This window comes from Varanus komodoensis, unplaced genomic scaffold (assembly GCF_004798865.1).
Source record: "Varanus komodoensis strain SLA01 unplaced genomic scaffold, ASM479886v1 scaffold1, whole genome shotgun sequence".
Taxonomy (NCBI): Eukaryota; Metazoa; Chordata; class Lepidosauria; order Squamata; family Varanidae; genus Varanus; species Varanus komodoensis.
In genome coordinates this window covers 106,566,619-106,586,035 of record NW_025335268.1, presented here as the reverse complement: position 1 = coordinate 106,586,035, position 19,417 = coordinate 106,566,619, and the positions used below count along the sequence as shown (strand labels likewise).

The following is a 19,417-nucleotide window of genomic DNA, read 5'->3' as shown; positions in this document are numbered from 1 at the left end:
TATTTATTATATTGCTATAGATTGTTTTATTGTATTTTGTTTTTAATGATTGTAAGCTGTCCGGAGATGCCATGCATAAGGGATGGCATATAAACGTTTTTAATAACAACAATACCACCATGGGACCCCTTCCTGCTCCTTTTAAAAATTCTCCCAGCATTTTATAGAATTGTAAGCAACTGCCTGTGAGAAGCCGCTGGTTCATTTAGTCGTGCAATTTTATTGGTTTGATTAATGGTTCAGTCTGGAACCAATTCTGGTAATGGTCAATAAATAGATAGCATAAATAAATGGATAGCTACTACATGGCGCCGTTCATCTGGCTAAAGCCTGCCATTGCCCGTTGTGTTAAAGCCCCATGATCAGCACATTTACACACACATGAATATTAATATTAAAACAGACTAACATCCCAAAGACAATTTTTACAGTGCAAGTCTAGTCAGAAGTAAAACCTACTGACCTCAATCAGGCTTAATCACAGACAGAAAGCCTGCCCCCCTGAGATTTCTATGGGGCTTACCTCTGGATAGACATGCTTCAGACTGCACTGTTATTCTCTCAGTTTTATTCCTTGAAGTGGAGATGGGGGAGCTATTCCAAGCCATTTGCATTGGGCTGCCCTATACAATCATTTCACAAAATATTTCCACTAAGAATAAAGAAATCCAATGGAAGAACAAAAGTATCCAATTCATCTTAATGCAGCTGTCCACAGATGTAACTTGGGAACTGATGTTGTTTTTACTTAAACGGATCTTCATGCCATTTTCGGTGGAACATTTTTCTGACCAATGCAGAAAATCAGCTTCTTGTACAGACAAAGGATCCTATCTTGTCCCAGCTTGAAAGCAATGATAACAATTTCCATACCAACCACAATGTAAAATGAGAGAAATAGGAAAAAGTTGGGATGCCTCAGGCTGACATCGCCAAAGCCAATTGTTGTTAAAGTGATGAAGCAAAAATAGAAAGCACCTTCAAAATCTAAATCATGCTCCCAGTGTGGAAGAATAGCCGCAGCGCATGAAATGTATGCAAAGACAAGGAGAGTCATCAGCAGAAAGGGTACATCCAGCTTTTCCACTTCTTTTCCTATATTGTCAATATTGTCAATCATGTTATTCATCATTGTCCCTGTATCCAGTTCAGGACATGAATTCCATCGTTCAAATCTGGTAGGTTTTGGCGGTGCCAGGAATCCATTTTCCAGAGCAATTAATCTTTCAAAGATTTCAACATTCTGACATTGCCCCGACTTTCTTTGAAAGGAAGCGTGGCGCTTTAGCACTTCCTTAATATTCAAAGGTTCATGGATGACTACTTTGTTTTGCTTAAGAGACAATGATGTTGATCCTGGTTTTGATTCTCTGTTTTTCTTACAAAACGATGCAGGAGAAAGTCTGGTTAATAATTCTGACTGCAGTTGTCTAGCTTTATTGTAAGTTGTGGATAATATAGCTGCAAGGATGTCCCCCATATCTGTGAGAACCAAGAACATTAGAGGTATGCCAAACAAAGCATACAGCATACACAGGTTTTTCCCAACTCTTGTCACAGGGTAGGTATGACCGTAACCTGAAACAGACAGACAGACAAACCCCAAACAAAGACCCCACCCCCGAGAAAGACAATTTAAGCCTAATGTGTTGCTTTTCCTTCCATGCCATTCAGTTTAAGCAAAACAGAGGCAATATCTGCATTATTCTTAACCTTATATTTCAAGATGTTTAACAAGCTACCTTCACATTCACATAGGATGCCCACTAGCTCTTTCCTTCGAACATTCAAAGGGAGTTGACCAGAGGGAATTGGCTAGAGGGAATGCAGTGATTCTCTACCAACCTGGTATGTTCCAGGCATTTTAGATTACAACTGCTGTTAGCTCCAGCAGCATGGCCAGTGGTCATGGATTATGACTTCACATCCAAAATGTCTACAGCATACACAGAACCATTTGCACATAACAAGAAGCCACTGTGGACTCTTTTTTCCACAAGGTTTTCATTACAATGCTGTTGACCATTTTGAATATTTGGGCTTCAGAGAGGGTGTACTTGTAGCATGTGGTTACATGCCCTGAAGAGGGGGAGTTCTTGAGGTGGTTTACAAGCCATCTAGTATCCATGGGTTGTTTTGGGCTGCAGGTAGTTTATTAGCCACCCAAACAATGTACCTTTATTGGGCTTACGTGTAACAACAGCTACAGAGCACTCTTGCCACAACTCAGATATTCAAAATGGCAGCCACTACTACTACAGTAAACACCACTGGGAAACTCACCTATGGTGTCTTGTTACACACAAACCAGGTCACTATATGTGAAATGTAATGTGAGGGTAGGAGTTTATGGTAGGTTTTGTCACTAGGTGTGCCATTCAATTGATCAAGAATAGATTAGTATACCAAAGGCTGGCTCAAGCAGCCTTTTAAATGATGCATGCATTCTGCTTCTATGGAGGCTTCTTACCATCTTTAGATTCCATTCCAGACTTTCTGACCAACTTGATGTGTGGCCCCTTAAGCTTCTAATTCCCTCCCTATCCTCCTTTTCACACCTGGAAGCAGTACCCAATAATGCAGACTTCAGAGACAGGCTAGAGGTTAAGGTTAATTGCTATAGGTGCTGTTGTGTTTCCTTTATATCTCTTAACAATTGTCCTCAAAAGGGCTTAGCCCAGATTCTGCATTCTTGTAAAAGGCCTTAACAATACAGTCCACCCAAATACTGCGAAATTCTGCCTGGGGGTATTGGCAACAATTAGAAGGAATACTCCTCCTTTTCCTCTTTCAAATATTTTGGCTTCTCCAAAAACCCAGAACAAATAGATTGCCATTGTTTTGGTTTGCAGTGTATAATTTCACGAACTTGCCTTGATTACTTGAGTAGTTCAGAGCTCTTTGTCTCAGAAGTGCCTTCCAGTTTTTGGACCACTGAAGTCTGAATTTTGGAGATGGTTTGAAGCAAGAAGGAAAGAAGACAAGTTCATGGATGATTCTGCCTTTGAGGCAGGACTAAATAAATTTTGGCTCCTTTTTGATAATGGTATCAAATTTCAGCTGAAAGTCCAATGTTTCTGGTTAATTCAGATTAAAAATTCTTGCATATTTTCACTTTTTAATTTGATTCATTCTGAAGAGAACACATGTTGAAAATCTGTGCTACATCTTAGCTGAACGTGCATTCCTAAAAAAATGAAGGGTTAGTATATTTGAAGAGAAATTATTCTAAAGGACTAGTTGTCTCTAAGGTAGGAGTGGGCAACAAGTTCAATTGATCAGTGGTCCCTTCCCTTGTAGCCAGTGAGGTGGAGAAGGGAAAAAGAGAGGGAGAAGAAGGGGGAAAGACAAAAAGCAGCGGGCAGGAAGAGGGTGAGAAAGAGAATGGGTCGTTCTGCACAATTTGACTCTGGCCCTGGCATGCAGTCCTCTTGAGGTTCACTTCAAGATTACCCTTGAGGTAATGCTGGCACTGACAGAGAAAATGGTTCCTCAATCCAGCTTCATAAAAATGCCAGGATAACAAATTAAATATTCAAATTCCAGCTGCCACTTATGCACTCCAGAAGAATTGCACCATAAGTCAGTTTGGATGCTGACACAGGTTTCCATCTTTCTCCAACAATCTCACCTAATGGGCAGGTTCACATGGCATGAGAAGACATGGTGGAATCTAACTATTGTGGCTCTGTTGTATTGCCTGGTCCCAGTTCTGGAGTTCCTGCATAGCAGTATTAGTTTTTTGAAATCCCGGTGAGCATCAATGGTCTATTCTAAGGTCTCTAGGCTTCACCGTGGCTTCTCCAGTCATCCACTTTACCACTGTTAATATGCGAACAACACAGAGAATAGCTGCAGTAGTGGCCACTTCTGGCCTTTGACTCTATCATCCTCAGCTCCCTAGCAACTGAAATGTCATTGCTCACTTTATTCTCAGTGGTTGAGCAATGTGTCCATCTCCCTGTTTACTTTTGGAAACAAGGAGGCAACACCAAAATATATGGAGGGAGAAGGGAGCAACCACACAATACTGTTCATTTGCATTTAATAAAATCCCTGTGTGGACTGGAGTGGCTGGGAAGTGCCCCAAAATTGCTGATATACAGGAGGAGGAAGGGGAAACCTGCCTCAGGACTGCAATGAATCCCGCAGGAGGAGGCTGCTGTGATCCATAAGGAAAGAATGGGGGTTATGCTCACAGGTCTGTCAAGATGTACCTTGAGACTGGTAGGTAATCACATAAGTCTGGGCGACAATCAGCATACTGTGGAAACAGTGCGGGGTTGTTAGTCATGTTATATGAATCCAGCCAATGAGCCATTTGGGTATGTCGTTATATTTTTCTTTGTTACCATGATGAATCTTAATCTTTTCTTTACTCGACATGTAATGTTCCACAGAGCTTACAGCGTTATGGATATGGATGGTCCTGTCTCAATGAAGGGCAGGACCAGTCTTGCAAATTGCAAGGTAGGTATGAGCAGGTATGTCAAATTGCAAAATGATCAAGATTCAGTGGTAATCTGAGATTAGGAAGTACATGTAGGAAGGGATGCAAACTGGTGTCAATACTCTATTAACGTCTGTGAACAAATGACTTTGATATTAATGTTCACATCATGCCTTTCATTCTCTGTTTCTATACTGCTTCATATTAACTATTTCAATACACATGCTGCTTTAAGATTTATTGCAGGTGTGGGAAGGTGTGGCCCTCTAGAAGTTAGCGCGCTACATTCCATTGGCCCTACCCAGCATAGGGAGCTGCCCTGTGATCGCCACTTGATTTATTGAGCGCATTTCTGGCTTTCCCTGTTTATATATTTTAACTCAAATCCTGATTAGATTAAAAAGACCAAAAATATAAAGACAGTCATGCACAAAGAGACTCCCACCCACCTCCACAAACCAGTGGCTATGCTGGCTGTGAATGATAGGAGTTGCAGTCTAAAACATCTGGAGCTTTCAAGGTTGAGGAAGGCTGAGAATGTTCTGTTATATGTCTGCATGGTGCCTGCAGCCCGTGGCGGCTGGTGGCTCCGATGTCAGTGGAGTGGTGTATCCACTCCAGGTCTCAGTCAGAACTTTGGTGCCATCCATGGTAGTGAACCCTGTCCCCCAAATCGAAGCAACCCTATGGATAGGTCCTCTAAAGTTCAGACTGAAATTCAGAATGGCTACACCATGCCGCTGCCTTTGGTGCCACTAACCACTGCTGCCAAGAATGCTACCATTTGGGAAGCTCGCTCTCTCTCTGCCCTCCCCCTTCCATACAGTCAATAATACTGGAAGAACAGATTGGGAGAGAGCTGTACACACATACAGTCACATGTGTGCAGATATGGAAAGTATGCATTTAACTGGATGCATTTAGACAGGGGGCAGGACTCGTAGCTGGGGTGCTGCTCCCCTTTATACGCACCCATTCTAGATACACCCTGAGCACAGGGCTCTTCCACCAATACAATACCATCAGTGGGGGAATGTTGCTTTTGGAGAATGGGAAGCGCCACTACAGTGTTGAAATGACCCCATCTGTCCACAGAACAGTTGAAAAGTTTGCTTCTGTAAGCCAGACTTCCCTGCTTATCATCCTTAGGGAATGAGGTGTGACATGGAAGGGGTGGATATCTTTCTGCCTGCAATAAGTGCATCGGATAGGCAAGTGATCACTTTTCCAAAAGAGAAGTGAAAGGTTCCAAATGGTCAAGAAAAAAATGTGTTTTGAGTCAATGTACACAATGCACATGTTGACTATAAGCTATATTAAGGCTGCTCCCCAAAATACATTTTAAGGGTGTAAATTCCATTGAAGACGGCAGGACTTCATTCCAGGTAAATGTGCATAAGACTGTGCTCCAGGCATACCTCCTTGATTCCACTTACAGTTCAAGTTTCTGAAGATTTCTTGTAATGTAATAGATATGTAGAAGATGACCATCTTTACTAACACAGTGCCAGGAAGAAACTCAACCTGAGATATTCTAATCCAATTTTTAAAAAGGGAGCGGGGAGTGGAGTTTCTTGGTTTCATGTTCTAAAACAGTATTGCTATTGGCCTGTTACAGGGTTAATGGGAAGAGAAACGAGAGTCTTTCCTATTTGCTGTGAATGAAGACCAAAGTGAGAAATGTGTGTGGCTATTGGGCCATGGCATTATCAGAAATAAATCTGATAGGATTCTCTATAAAGAAGAGTAGTTTAATGCTACCTTTCCTATCCATTCATTGCATTCTCTAGGAAGCCCTTTGTGTCAGGTTTTTCTACATAGGGCATTTATTGGATGTGCATCATTTCCTACTCCCAGCAACATCATTCATGACCCTCCCCTGTCATTTTGTGTCTATAAAGCACTTTCTAGTAGTAATTTCAGAGCAGGAAAAGCACAGTGTTTAACTGTAAAACTGGAAAGAAATGACTTTTTCAACTTGTGCATTTCCACTATACCACAGTGCCATGTCAAGGGGATGTAATGAAAAAGCAGAAAAGGAAATGTTCCTCATGAAATTCTTAGATCTCAGCTTTGTGACAAAACAGGAAGCAGTTACAGCTGATTAATAGCCCCATGTAGGAAAGCTTGACCTTTGCAACACTGTTCATGTTTGCTCTGAAGTCAATCCCAGTAAGTTCAACCAGAGTTACTCCTGCATAAATGTGAATAGAACTGCAACCCTTGATTTGCGATATCCTGATGAAATATGCTAGCCACATATTTCCTTGCAGGGAGGAGTTGTTTTCTTCATGTGCTGCCAGGGTCTTGTATTTAAGCTGGGGTGCACAATCTGCTTCAGTCTGAGGGCCAAATGCTATTTCAGCAATGCTGAAATGTGCAATACCAGTACATTTTAGAGAAAAATGTTTAGTGCCAGTAAGGATGCTTTAGACAGGGCATTTCAAGCCTTTAGAATGGGGGAAGTTGGCATAAAGTAATAGGTTCTGGGGGACACTGGCAGGCCAGATGGGGCCTTCCAGTGGGCTGGATTTAGCTCTCTGGGATGATGTTTGGCACCTCCAATCTAGGCAGAAGTAGTGCAAAATACTACTTTGCCAAAATTTGCCAAGATTGGTACTTACCAACTGTTGTGAACACAGTGCAGCAGAAGAAGAGTGAGCCCAAAAAGGACCATTTCTTTCTGGGATCAGTAAACCATATGAAGTCAATATTGCTGATCAGCTCATATGCTCTGTTCTTGAAAATCTCATTGGAAGTTGCATTTTCTGATCAGAAGGCATAATCATAGGTTATAAACCAGGAATCATAACAGCAGCAGCAGCAACAACAACAATAACCCTGACAGATAATTCAATCTGTGCTATGATTTACTGTTCCCTTCAGTGGAACCATGTCATGATCCAGCAATGGAAAAAACAGGTTTCACTGCAGTGGCTTAAACACACACCTTCCATTTCCAAATTTCTAATGTGGGGATGGGGCATGAGCTAAGGACAACCCTTTGTGGTCCAGCAGTTTCTCTGCCTCCCAGGTCTTGTGTGTGAATTCTCTGTTGTTAGTCAGTGCTAAGAGAACTACACAAAGCACTTGGTTGGGCCCCACTTTCCACATATACCCTTAGATTTTTTTTCATTTATCTTATTTATTATTACATTTATAGCACACCTATTTTACTCTTGCAAGGATGACTTAGGTAGTCTTCTTCTTCTCTGTTTTATCATCACATCAACCATGTATGTGAGGTAGGTTAGCCTGAGAGTCAGTGACTGGTCCAAAGTCAGCCAGTTGGCTCCATAGTGGAGCGGGGACTAGAACCCAGATCGCCTGAGCCCCAGTACAATTACACCACACTGATTTCAAGACCAAGACTAGTTTCTGGCAGGAAAAAGCTGTTTTTGTTTTTTTGGTAAGCCGTCCAGAGACTTTAGTATTGGACAGCATATAAAAATGCTAAAAATCAATCAATCAATCAATCAATCAAAGACACACCAGAGAATATTGTAAATGGAAATATAAAGACTGAGAGAAGCAACTTTAACAAAATATCCCTAACAATGTTATATTTCTGTTATACCTCCCCCACCCCAGGAATCATGACTCTTATCATAAATCTGAAAATGTTGCACCCCAAAGTAATTGCATTGCTTGAAATAAAACTACTCTAGGAAAAGGATTGTTAGATGAATGCCTTTAGGACTAAAGCATTCAGGCAGATACTGTCAGAGATCTGTGACAAGGAAGCCTCAAACTGATCCACTTGTTTTCCCAGAAACTTCCGCTTCTGACATCTACATTTCCAGTCATGGCAATGTCCCATGAACCAATCCCAAGGAAAGAAAATTCCCAATTGTGAGAAAGACTTATTCATGAAGCAAAGATGGGCGTGCGGGGGGTGGGGGGTGGGGAGAGAGTTGTGCATGGACAAAAGATCCTTTCAGTTTAAGAAAATCAAACACAAGATATTCTCTGGACATCAGCATAATCTGTTATCCAGCGCTTCAAAATGAGAAGAGAATTGGTGTCCATCCCATGCCATTATCATGATCACTGCCACCACCATCTCTCAGCTGAGCGAACACACTTACCTGACAAATCCTTTGACAGATTCCAAAGACTCAGCATGAAATTCCTGTATGCCTCACTTTCATTGTTCTCTCTGTTACCTTCAACATGAGAAAACATGAGGGCCCCCAGCAATGCATAGATGACTAGGGCACAGATGAAGCAGGTATGAGGGAAGACAGCCCAGAACACCTGGTTGCAGGTCCTTTTCTCTGGTGGGGCAGAAGTTGGCTTTGGCTTTGGCTTCATCCTCTCAAAACTTTGTATCCGCAAAGCAGGAAAACCTTCCAAGGACAGAGGGAAAAATGACTCCAGCCCTCCAGTCAAACCTCTTCTGAACAAAGAACACAAGAAAATGCCCGTTTCTATTTTACAGTGAACGCACGTACAATTTTATAACTAGAATTATTCTTACAGTACCCAAAGGAGCCCAGACGGAGCTTGCCACCAATCATGACTTTAAAACGTCTGTCAGATGCTAATACATCGTGCAGAGTGGCTATTGATTCTCCCCAAGCTGTAATGCATTCAGACGGCCAGCCACGTACGTATCTCTGGCAGTCACCTGATACTTGAAGGAGGGGCTGCCTTCCCATGCCCTGCCTTTTGGCAACAAGAGAAACAGTATTTTCCAGGAAGAGAAGGCAAACAGCAAAGTATAGATAATGGGTGTATATATGAAGATAATGGACTTCTGTATAGTCAGGGAATTCTCAAAGGACTGAAGATGTAACGGCTAACTTTTTCAAAAGAACTACTAAGCCCTGGCCATGGCATAATTTAATGGCTACACTGTGTGTTTCAAAACACCACTCTGCCTTCGTCTTGCTGCTTGCCCTCCCATCCCCCACAGTGATTTCTTGGACATTTGCTTGGTGCCGGTGCAAGCATCCTGCATGCGTGTATGGCTTCGAGTTTGCAGAATCCGGTGTAAATTAAGAACCATCGGAAACAAGAGTCCTTCCTAAACCTACTGTATGGACAGGGCAGTGTGTGAATTATGCTGCACAACTTATGCCACAGATGTTGTGCAAATGTGAGTGAGCTTTAGCAGGCATACACTATTGCCTTTGTAGCAGAGGCTGTTTCTGTGAGCATTGCACCAATGGTGTAAGACGAGCAGCAGTGCTGGATACGGTCACTATAGTAAACATGGTCCCACCTGGTTTTAGTGTCACAAAAGCAGGAGAAAAAGTGCCTCTCGCTACTCATATTTGTTTCCCCAAGCCTCTTCTCACGGGCCAAATTTTCTCCAACCTTCTCTCTGTTGGAGGACAGGTGGCTTGACATTTACTTGTATATGATATTGCGTAGAATATTTCCATCCCTCTCTTCTGGTGCAAGAGCACCATTCATGCTTGCTTACCAACTCTTAAAACTACCATTTCATCAAGGCAGTCTCAAACCAGCGCTGTGGTGATACATGTTGAAGGGCAGGTGTTCCTCATAGCACACCCCTAAGGAAGACCCAAGCAGTCAGACAAGCATATCAACGACTCTGGCACTTTTTGTCTCCACAAGGAGCACAAGGAGCGCATCCTCTTAATTGCCCACCCCAAAATACTTCACCATATAGCAGGAACTGTTCATAGTAATGTATTGTGAAAATCAGTTTTCACACCAGCTGCTGTAAGGATTATAGACAAGCTCAGAAGAAGCAGGGAATTCTGGAGGATGGGAGAGGCAGATGTTGGTGCTACATGTCCATAAGCCCTGGTTCCATCACACCACTGTATATGACAATCAAACAGAGAGAGAGAGAGAGAGAGAGAGAGAGAGAGAGAGAGAGAGAGAGAGAGAGAGAGAGAGAGAGAGAGTTGGAAGATAAAACCAAGGTATAAAAATATTTGCTGCCACATACCATAAAAACAGCCTAGAATAAATTGGTTTGCAGCAACTGGAAATGGATGGTGAAATAGAAAAACAAACACCCAACGGGGCAAGCTGGAAAATTATTCAGTTGCCAGGGAAGTCCAACTCAATCACAACTGACTTCAGAAGAGGAATGTCTGTAAAATGAGAGGAGTGGAATTTGAAAGGAGGAATGAAAACATGGTGAAAGAGAGAGAATCCCTATAGACCATGGCAACCCATCCCTTGGCCCTCTAGTCTTCCTTGATGATGTTCCAAGCTGCCCTAGCAGGCAGAGCTAGGAGAGAGTAGCTCCTCCCTGTTCACCCACCCAGCTCTCGGCCATACATGCCAGATTGTCTCTTCATCCACTGCTGGATGAAGGGATGGGGGAGGTCTTTCTGTGCACCAGTCTGGCATTTGGAAGCAGCATCCAGAGATCCAAGGGCTCGTTGATCAGGCAGCCTGCAAGCTGGCAGTTGCAAGGAGAGTCTCGATAACTGCCCCACCACGTTCTCTTTTCCTCACTAGCACTCCGCCCACAACCATATATCCCTACCCATCCCTACACGAATGGATCCCCCGTTCTGATCCCCACTTAGTACTATACCTTCTTCCATTGCACATGCACAGACCCTGTGAAAGAGGAGCAATCCTCCCCGCTCCAAGAGACAAAAGTGACCTCAATATTAGAGAGGCATCCCTTGCCCCTCCATCCTTCCTGAACTGGCTCCCCCCAGGAGGGGGACCCTGTTTGGTGTCATCGCTTTGGGGGCATCACTTCCCCGTTTCAGGGCAGGACAGAAAGGCTGACAAGATGGCAAGGAGACTGGATGTTAAGCCAAGTGGAAAAGAGGCTGGCAAAATTGGCACATAGGGAAAGAAACACTGCAGACAAGGCTAATTCGATTAATGTCACAGATAAGTGCAGATTAGAATGTGCACAGTTCTTCTAATTTTCTTGGATCACAGAAGCTCAAATGAGAAAGCTCTTTCTTTGGATACTGAAAGGCTTTTAGATAATCAATAATAACTCTCCCTGCATTATTTTATCAATGGGCTGCTGCTTAGGCACTCCATTATATACAGATGTGGTACTTTCAGGCATTAAACACTCATATTTCCAAGTCCATAGTTTATAGCTATGCAATAGGTTTTCTCTTCCCATGATTACCAAGTGAATCATTTAAGCTGCAATCTTATACCTGCTTACCTGGGAATATGTTCCAGGGAACTCAATCAGACTTACTTCTGAGGAGATATTCATAGCTTTCCATTTAAGGGAGTCTGTAAGAGGAAAGGGACAATTATTCTTCCATGCTGCAATGGCTAAACAAGAGGAAATGAATAACAAAAAGGAGGTTAGTTTTTTAATATATAACTTTTTCTTATGCTAATATATGTGTAATAACAACTGTGATTTAAACAGAAATACAGTGCAGTGGGTGCCTACTCATTCTGCTATTCAAGCTGATGAGCAGCTTCAAGAGCTCTGCTTGACCTCCTTCCATCTATAAACAGGAATGGATTGGACTGCCTTTCAAATACAGGACCCCTTCTAATACAGCACTATAAAGAAGGACACCTGGCCACCCTAATTAGGCAGGAACTACTGTAGGCAGGTGTCTTCCTCAAAGAGCATTAAAGCACTGCCGAGATTAAGAGGTGAACAGTGTGAGGTACCTGATAGCCAGGCAATATGAACAAATTGCCTGAGCAGCACTGGGTGCTACTCCACTGCATGGGAGAAAACTGGGCTTCTCATTGCCCATCTTCTTCCTGCTGCAGACACATTCGGGGGCTGCAATTCATTTTCATCATGCTTTGCAATTCCTGTGACTCACTGGTATAGCAGAGAGAGAACACAGTGGGGCAGGGGAAAAGCAACTTCAGGATTTTCTTTTTTTCAGACATAGTGCAGGGATGATGCTGATGCTGATGATGCTTAGCCGTTTGTTACGACTCAGTGCATTTTCCAAGAGGAAGTTCACCTATGCAGTCAGAAGTAAGCACTGTGCGCTGGGCTCAGTGGATAGCTAATTACTCCCAGATAGCTAATTACAGGATTGTGGGTCTTGAGGGGGCGTGGGTCTTATGCACACTGTCAGAGTGAGCTTTTGCACTTCAAGACATACCCGTCACTATCACTGCTGTGATAACAGTGGCCAAGAAGATGGCGGTGCAATATCACTGGATTGTCCATATTTCATGTTTTGAATTCGTGATGACGGGCAGAGCCAGCCCACGACATCTTGCTTTCTGAGGTGATGGGCAAGATGGTGTCCCCTTCCCAACCTCTGCGCAAACCGCTTGAGCTGGCAGTGCAATCCTGCTTCCGCACTAGTGAAAGGCCAGTGTCCACCACACCTGAGCCAAGTTGAGCCCAGTGGAGGATTCTGTCCTCCCTCCTCGCATGCACATACAGCACCAGAGAAGACCACCTTGCTCTGCTTCATGGCCTTGGCCAGGGACTCCTGAAGTAATGCTGCCATTGTGGAGATGATTAAATGAGGGGGACACCTGTGAGTGTGTGTTTGGACATGGCACAACTATAGCCAATAACCACACAACAGCATTTCATTTATTCGGGCACTGACGTTCATCTCATGTTCTGATCTTCCTTCCCTGCTCCTCTCTTGAAAAATTAATAGAGGGGTTCTTGTCTCCTCCATGAGTCACTGCTGGACCAAGGTAGTCGCCCTGCAAGGCATTCGGAATGACCGCAAGCCATACACGCACACAGCAGTATATTAAAATCAGTGGGCTTACAGTTCACACAGTACCATGCCGTTTTATGATGATGGGATTATTCCCTTCTCTCCCTCCCTCCTTTTGCAAATTTGGCCTTGTTGATAAATTTTACTCAATTGTATTAGATTTGTCTTTTTAAGAGTAGAGACTCATAGGACTTGACAGTGAAATGTGCTCTTTTGGAAAAGCACTGTAGTGGCTTTAAACTGAAATTCCTGAGCTTGCATCAATGTTAGTTCTACTTAGAGTAAACCGATTGAAATGAGTGGTAATTCACCTAAATTATTTCTAAACTAGCAGGATGAACTTTGTGGAGATGATAGCATAAGGGTAGAATAAAATTGCCTTTCCTTCTGGGGCTGACATCTCCAGGGATATCTAACCATATATTAGGCAGGGAAAGAGGAAGAGGAGGAGGAGATGTTGGTGGCTTGAACAGGTGGAAAATCCATCAACAAGACAAGAATTGCCTGGGAAAGATCCTGTACCATTCACAAATGCAGAAATTCAGCAGGCATGGTTTCTCCTGCCAGGAACCTGCAGCCACCATGTTGAATTTCTCTGTGTTGAGTCCATTGTGTCAAAGATGGTAAACAGTAAATCTTAGTGAGATGATATAACACTTCTTGAAAAGTTCATATGTTGAAAGTGCATCACATTGGAGTCTTTATCTTAACATATTGTGCTTTCTGCATATGCTTTAAATGTGTTATTTTGTTGATAGGATGGACTATATTCCAACAGGTTTTTTTTACTGCATTCTACTTAGTCCAGAGCACCAGTGAATCTTTCTCTGTTGTAATCCACAGTTTGCAGAGGGGGGGGGGATGTTCCCAAGGCCAGTAAAGTTATTTTGGTACCAGAGGCTGACAATTCTACAAGTATCCCCGCTCAATAAGGCAAAGAAAGAAAGAAAGAAAGAAAGAAAGAAAGAAAGAAAGAAAGAAAGAAAGTCCACAACTGTCTGTCAATACCTACCCCCAGTAATACATAAATAACAATTTTCTGCCCTTTCATGGCAGCTCAAATCAGATAATCTGGATCCTGAAAAAACTCTGTTGCTAGCCTGATCTGGGGCCTAAGATGCCTTTGGTTGTCCAGATGAACATACAGAGGAAATTTGCCTCGGGACAATGGGTTTACAAGACCTTTCAGTGCCTTTTGGTACCTACAACAGCACCTCCTGAAAAGCAGGGTAGGTCTTGGAGGCATGACTTTATGGTAGTCGTAGTCATTGGCCAGGTTCACATCTTATGACAAACAGTGCCAGGTGGTTTCCACTGCACGCTTCATTCATTCATTTTTGGCAAGGATGTGGCTGGATCAGGTTCACCATGGCAATTCTCCTATTGTCCGGCATTTTCTTCCTTTTCAGTCTCCGGGCAGTACCCAGGAGGCACCATGGGGCGGGATGAGGCTCCTTGCTTTGACAGACATGGTCATGTGTGCAGATGAGCCAGGGACAAGAACAAGAAGCAGCCACCCTGCTTTCTTGCTCTAGTTTCCCTAGAGGCAGCCAACCTGGCACCCGCTTCCTGGGCTGTGCGGGAACATGTCTTTAGCAAGCCAGATAGCAAAGGCTGGACCATTGCCACCTCCCTGTCGTCACTGCCCCCATCTGCTTCTCAGCCCTTCCACTGGTCCTCCAGAGCATTGTGCGGAGCTTCCTAACGGCATGGGCAAGGGAGCAGAGGAGGATCGAATGAGTGGTGCTGCTCCTTTGCCCAGCACTGCCGGCAGATTCTGGCGCATGAGGAGCTTCATTCTGGGGAGCAAGAGGGGCAGCACGGGGGAATCTACTGCAGCATGCCACTCCCAGCCAGGCGTCACTTGCCCTGCTGCTCACACGAGAGGTGTGGCACGAGGGAATCCGCTATGGCACACAGCACCCCACTGGGCGCCACCACCCCGTCAACTCTCTCTGTTCCTGCTCCTGCAAGCGCAGAGGGTCAGGGAATCAGTTGAGTGGTTCTGCTCTTCTCCCAGCACTGGCCAGAGGATTGCCTGCTCCTGCCCCGAGGTAGATCTTCAGGGCAGGAGGCGGGAGGACTAGTGACACCCTGACATGAAATGGGTGATTATGGGATTACTTTCTGTTTAAATTCTACATGAAATGGATAAGAAAGGTCATCCAGTGCCACTGACATGCTGAAGACACCCATCTCTCTCCTCTTGATCCTGAAAAGTAGCCAAGTCTTAGGGTCTCAAGCAGCCAGTGAAGATGTCACCATTTTTTGTGGCACAAGAAGACAGGCAAGTCATATGACTGATTTAAGGGCAAATAGCTGAAGCCTTCATGTTAAAAACAGGCAAATCTCTCTCTCTCTCTCTTCCTCTTCCTCTCCCTCTCCCTCGCTCTCTGATTTTTGATGCTTTGCATTTTTTCTGAATGACAACAGCTAGAGTTGGAGATGATGATTTGAATTGGGATGCATAAACTCATCCTTTAAGCAGCGTAGCGCAAATGTGTCTTCCCCGTGTATCCAGGCAGAGATGGTGGTTTTTCAGGATGAATCAAGTCACAGTGCACAGTTACATGGTGGAATTTGCTGCCATCAGATGTAGGATTGGATGGCTTTTCCAAGACAAGTTGGTGTGTTGATCATGATGGCTACCCACAGTATCAAAGGCAGTGAATAGCAGTTACTGGGGCAGATGAATGGGATGAAGCTATTGCACTGATCCCCACCTTGCAGGATGCCAACAGGGTGCTGGCTGGTCACTGTGTAAACAGAAAGCTGGGCTAGATGGGTCTTGAGGAGCTTGACTGGACATGGCTCATCTTATGTTCTCACAGGCAATTCCTGCTTAAGTGAAGTTCTGGGACACCACCACCACTCCCTTTCAGCTCTTTAAAATATTCCTGTGTGGACTTTCAGGATGAAATTAAGCCACAGTGCTTAAGAAAACCCACCCTTACTATCTTAAATATTCCTCAGTAAGTGCCATGAATAATTTACATAAGATTAATAGCTAGGGAAGCATTAAATTAAACAAAGAAGCTACAGGAAATTCAAAGATCTCCTTGTGCTAGGTAAATGGAGGAGGAGGGGCAAAAATTAAAGTTCTGTCCCTATTTCCCCGGTAAACCATTCTTTCCACAATGGACTCCAGCCCTACCTTAGGAACACAGGCCTTAGGAAGCTGCCTTTTGCCAAGTCAGTCCCTTGGTCCATCTAGCTCAGTGCTGTCAGCATTGATTAGCAGTGACTCGCCAGGGTATCATGCAAGAATTGTTCCCAGCCCTACCTGCAGATTAAACCTGGGACCTTTTGCATACAGAACAGGTGCTTTTCCACCATGTTGTGGCCCACCCCAGCCAGAGTTTCAATAGGACTGAGAGTTCCCTGCCAGAGCCATCAGGGATCATCAGATTCTGCAGACAGGCCACCTTAAGAGCATAATAGGTTAGGGATAGCAGCAAAGCTAAAACCTACCTTGTAGTGCTGTCTGCCTTCGAATGTGTTCAGAGCCGTTGCATTACACTGCTTCCCCAAATTCATAGCTTTCACAGGAAACATAATTCGACAACAGTTGCCCAGTTAAGTGCGGATCTTCTCTCAAGGCAAGCGTCAAGAGCTTTGGAGTTTCATGTCCATCAGCTTTGTGTGTAATCACAGTTGATCTACAGTTGTGCAAATTGTGCAACATTGTACACCAGGAGGAAAATCAGCCTTGTTTGTGCTTGCTCTAAAGCATCTCTTTTCTGCATTATATCAAGACATATCCTTCCACAATCCATATCATCAAATGTTTATATGGACAGAAGTGATTAGCTCAGCAGGCTATTCCATTAGAGAGCTATTTCAACTACCTGCTTACTCCATCATTATTATGTTTAATAATTTGAGACTGAGAGCTCTCCTGAAACAAATCACAAATAGCAGGAACCAACGGGCCATTAGAGTTAAGTAATGACCTTACTTTTTCTAGCAGTGGTCAATCTGTGGTAGATTGTAGGCTAATTCTCATCTTGTTTACACTCAAGCCACTCCAGCATTTGGCAGTGCAAGAAGAACAAGGGGGAGATATGGATTAACAATTACCAGCCCAACTGTGTTTCAGGTCATTGTTGTTTCCTCCCACTTTGACTTAATTGATTATACCCTCACATCTCTTATGCAAAGATTGAGTGATGGCCAAACAATAACTTATGGATTTAGACCATATATGCTAGACTGTCTATCATGCTAAATACTATTCAGTGCAACAACCCTAATGAGGTTCCCAATTTCTTTTCTTCACCTCCTGTGGTATAAAGTAAAGTATATGTCAGATTTGTCCCCAGCTCAGAATTCTTTTAAAATACCTCCTATAAATGATTCTTCCTCACAAAATGAAGAACACATCCCCATTCTGATGAGGGAATTTCACCTTCTATACTTACCCTATCAAGGTATTCCTTCAATATAAGGTGGTGGTGAGGGGAACCGTTGAATGCATGAAGAAGGGACCCACCCTTTGGCTTCTGTCAGCTATCAGCCAGGAAGTCTAGGGCCTCTGGGAGGCTGCTTCAAGCAGCATCAAGCCAAGGGAGAGACCAACCTAGTTCATCCATCTTCCTGAGAAAGAACAGTTGTAGGATGCCCAGTTCCCCCTCTATGCAGAAATATCATTCAATCCCAACTGGCAATTGCCCTGGGAGAGCAGAAGTCATGAGAAAGATGGCTCTGCCCCCATCCTTTGGTCAGAAATTCAGTCAAGAACATCAGCGAGGGAAGATCATCCTGGCACAAAGCGCATTGAAGTACCCACAATTGCACACCCACCTGTTTTGGACTTGAAAATGGATCTCCCTAAGAACTTAAGGAAATAAGAAAAGCCATGCTGGATCGGACCCAAGGTCCATCTAGTCCAGCACTCCAGACACATGGTGGCAAACCAGGTGCCCACAGGACCCCTCAAGCAGAATGTGTGCAAGACCTTCACCTGACCAAGCTCTTCAGCAGCTGGTGTATGCAGGCAGGCCTCCTCTGGTAGAAGAGGCTGCATATAGCCAGCAAGGCTAGTAGCCACTGAGAGCCTCCTTTTTCTTTTAATATATTTAAATAATGATTTATTGTTAGCCTTGGCAATGGTAGCAATGCACACACCAACCTGTTTCTTAACTTCTCAGAATGTCTGCTTGCATCTCCCTTGTGCAAGACTGTAGTCCTGGCTGTTTTCTTCATTTGGGGAAGACTTCCATTTTTTGAAGGAAACTTTATTCTTCCTAATAGCTTCCTGACTCTTTAACTATGCTGATGATTTCCTGGACATTTTGCTCCCTTTTCTCACTTGTGGTATGCATATTTTCTGTTCCTCTGTTAGAGTGGTTTCGAGTAATTTCCAAGCAGTTCAAAATGATTTAAACTTCTTGATTTCCCTCTTTAGCCTCTTCTTTACCAATTCCTTCTTCATTTTTGAGAGGTTTCCTTCTGTGAAGTCAAATGTAAGTGTGCTTGAGCTGTTTGGCAGTGTTCCACCCAACTGTATATCAAATCTGATACCATGTTAGCTCTAAGGCTAAGCCTGTGTATAGAAACATCTAAGAACAGTGTTCCCCTCCAGCTGCATGTGACTATTGTTCTGGCACTTTGCCCTTTCCAACTAGTTATCACAGCTTACCATAACCTTGTTGCCCATGTCCTCCTTTCTACATCTGAGCAATCTGAAACTTCTTCCCCTTCATCCACTAGGGATGATTTGACTGGAACCAGATCCTTCTCAGATCCTGTCGGCTGTTCCCCAGGGATCAGTTTAAAAACTGCTTTGCCACCTTTTCAATGTTATGCACCAGCGGTCTGGTTCCATTCTGAGTCAAGTATAGACCTTCCAGTATAGGCCTGGTTTGTCCCAAAATGTTCCCCATTCTCTAACAAACCTGAATCCCTCCTCTTTACACCACTGTTTTAACGCCTCAGATGTGCTTGTCTGCACATGGAACTGATAGCATTCCAGAGAAAGCCTCCTTGGAGGTCCTGGCAGCCTAAATGTGCCTTCCAGGACCTCACAACTACAGTTCATGGTATGGACCGTGACCACTGACTCCACCCCTATGCTGTCAACAAGGCTATCTAGACAGCATGTGATATTCACAACCCCTGCACCAGGCAGGCAGTTCACCATGCAATCCACACCCCCATGGCAAACCCAGCTTTTTATGTTCCTGATGATCATATCTCCCACTGCCGGAGCCCCCCTGTGCCCCAGAGGTGTATCCTCCATGGGAGAAGATGCATGCATGCCTTCTAAGGAATGGGTTCCTTCTAAGGGATCACTTCCCACTTCCTCAGAATGACATCCTCCTTCCCCAAGACC

The 19,417-nt window shown here is 43.9% G+C and overlaps 1 protein-coding gene across 1 annotated transcript in view; it reads right to left on the bottom strand.

The window, feature by feature from the left end:
• Positions 1-760: 760 nt before the first annotated feature.
• KCNK18 (potassium two pore domain channel subfamily K member 18) overlaps positions 761-19,417 on the bottom strand; it is a 34,041-nt gene continuing 15,384 nt past the window's right edge. Inside the window, exons 2-4 of the mRNA XM_044431537.1 lie at positions 8,539-8,849; positions 7,075-7,218; positions 761-1,578 (exon numbers count right to left, since the gene is read on the bottom strand). Of these exons, the coding sequence (XP_044287472.1) occupies positions 761-1,578; positions 7,075-7,218; positions 8,539-8,849 (1,273 nt within the window). The remainder of the gene's footprint in view (positions 1,579-7,074; positions 7,219-8,538; positions 8,850-19,417) is intronic.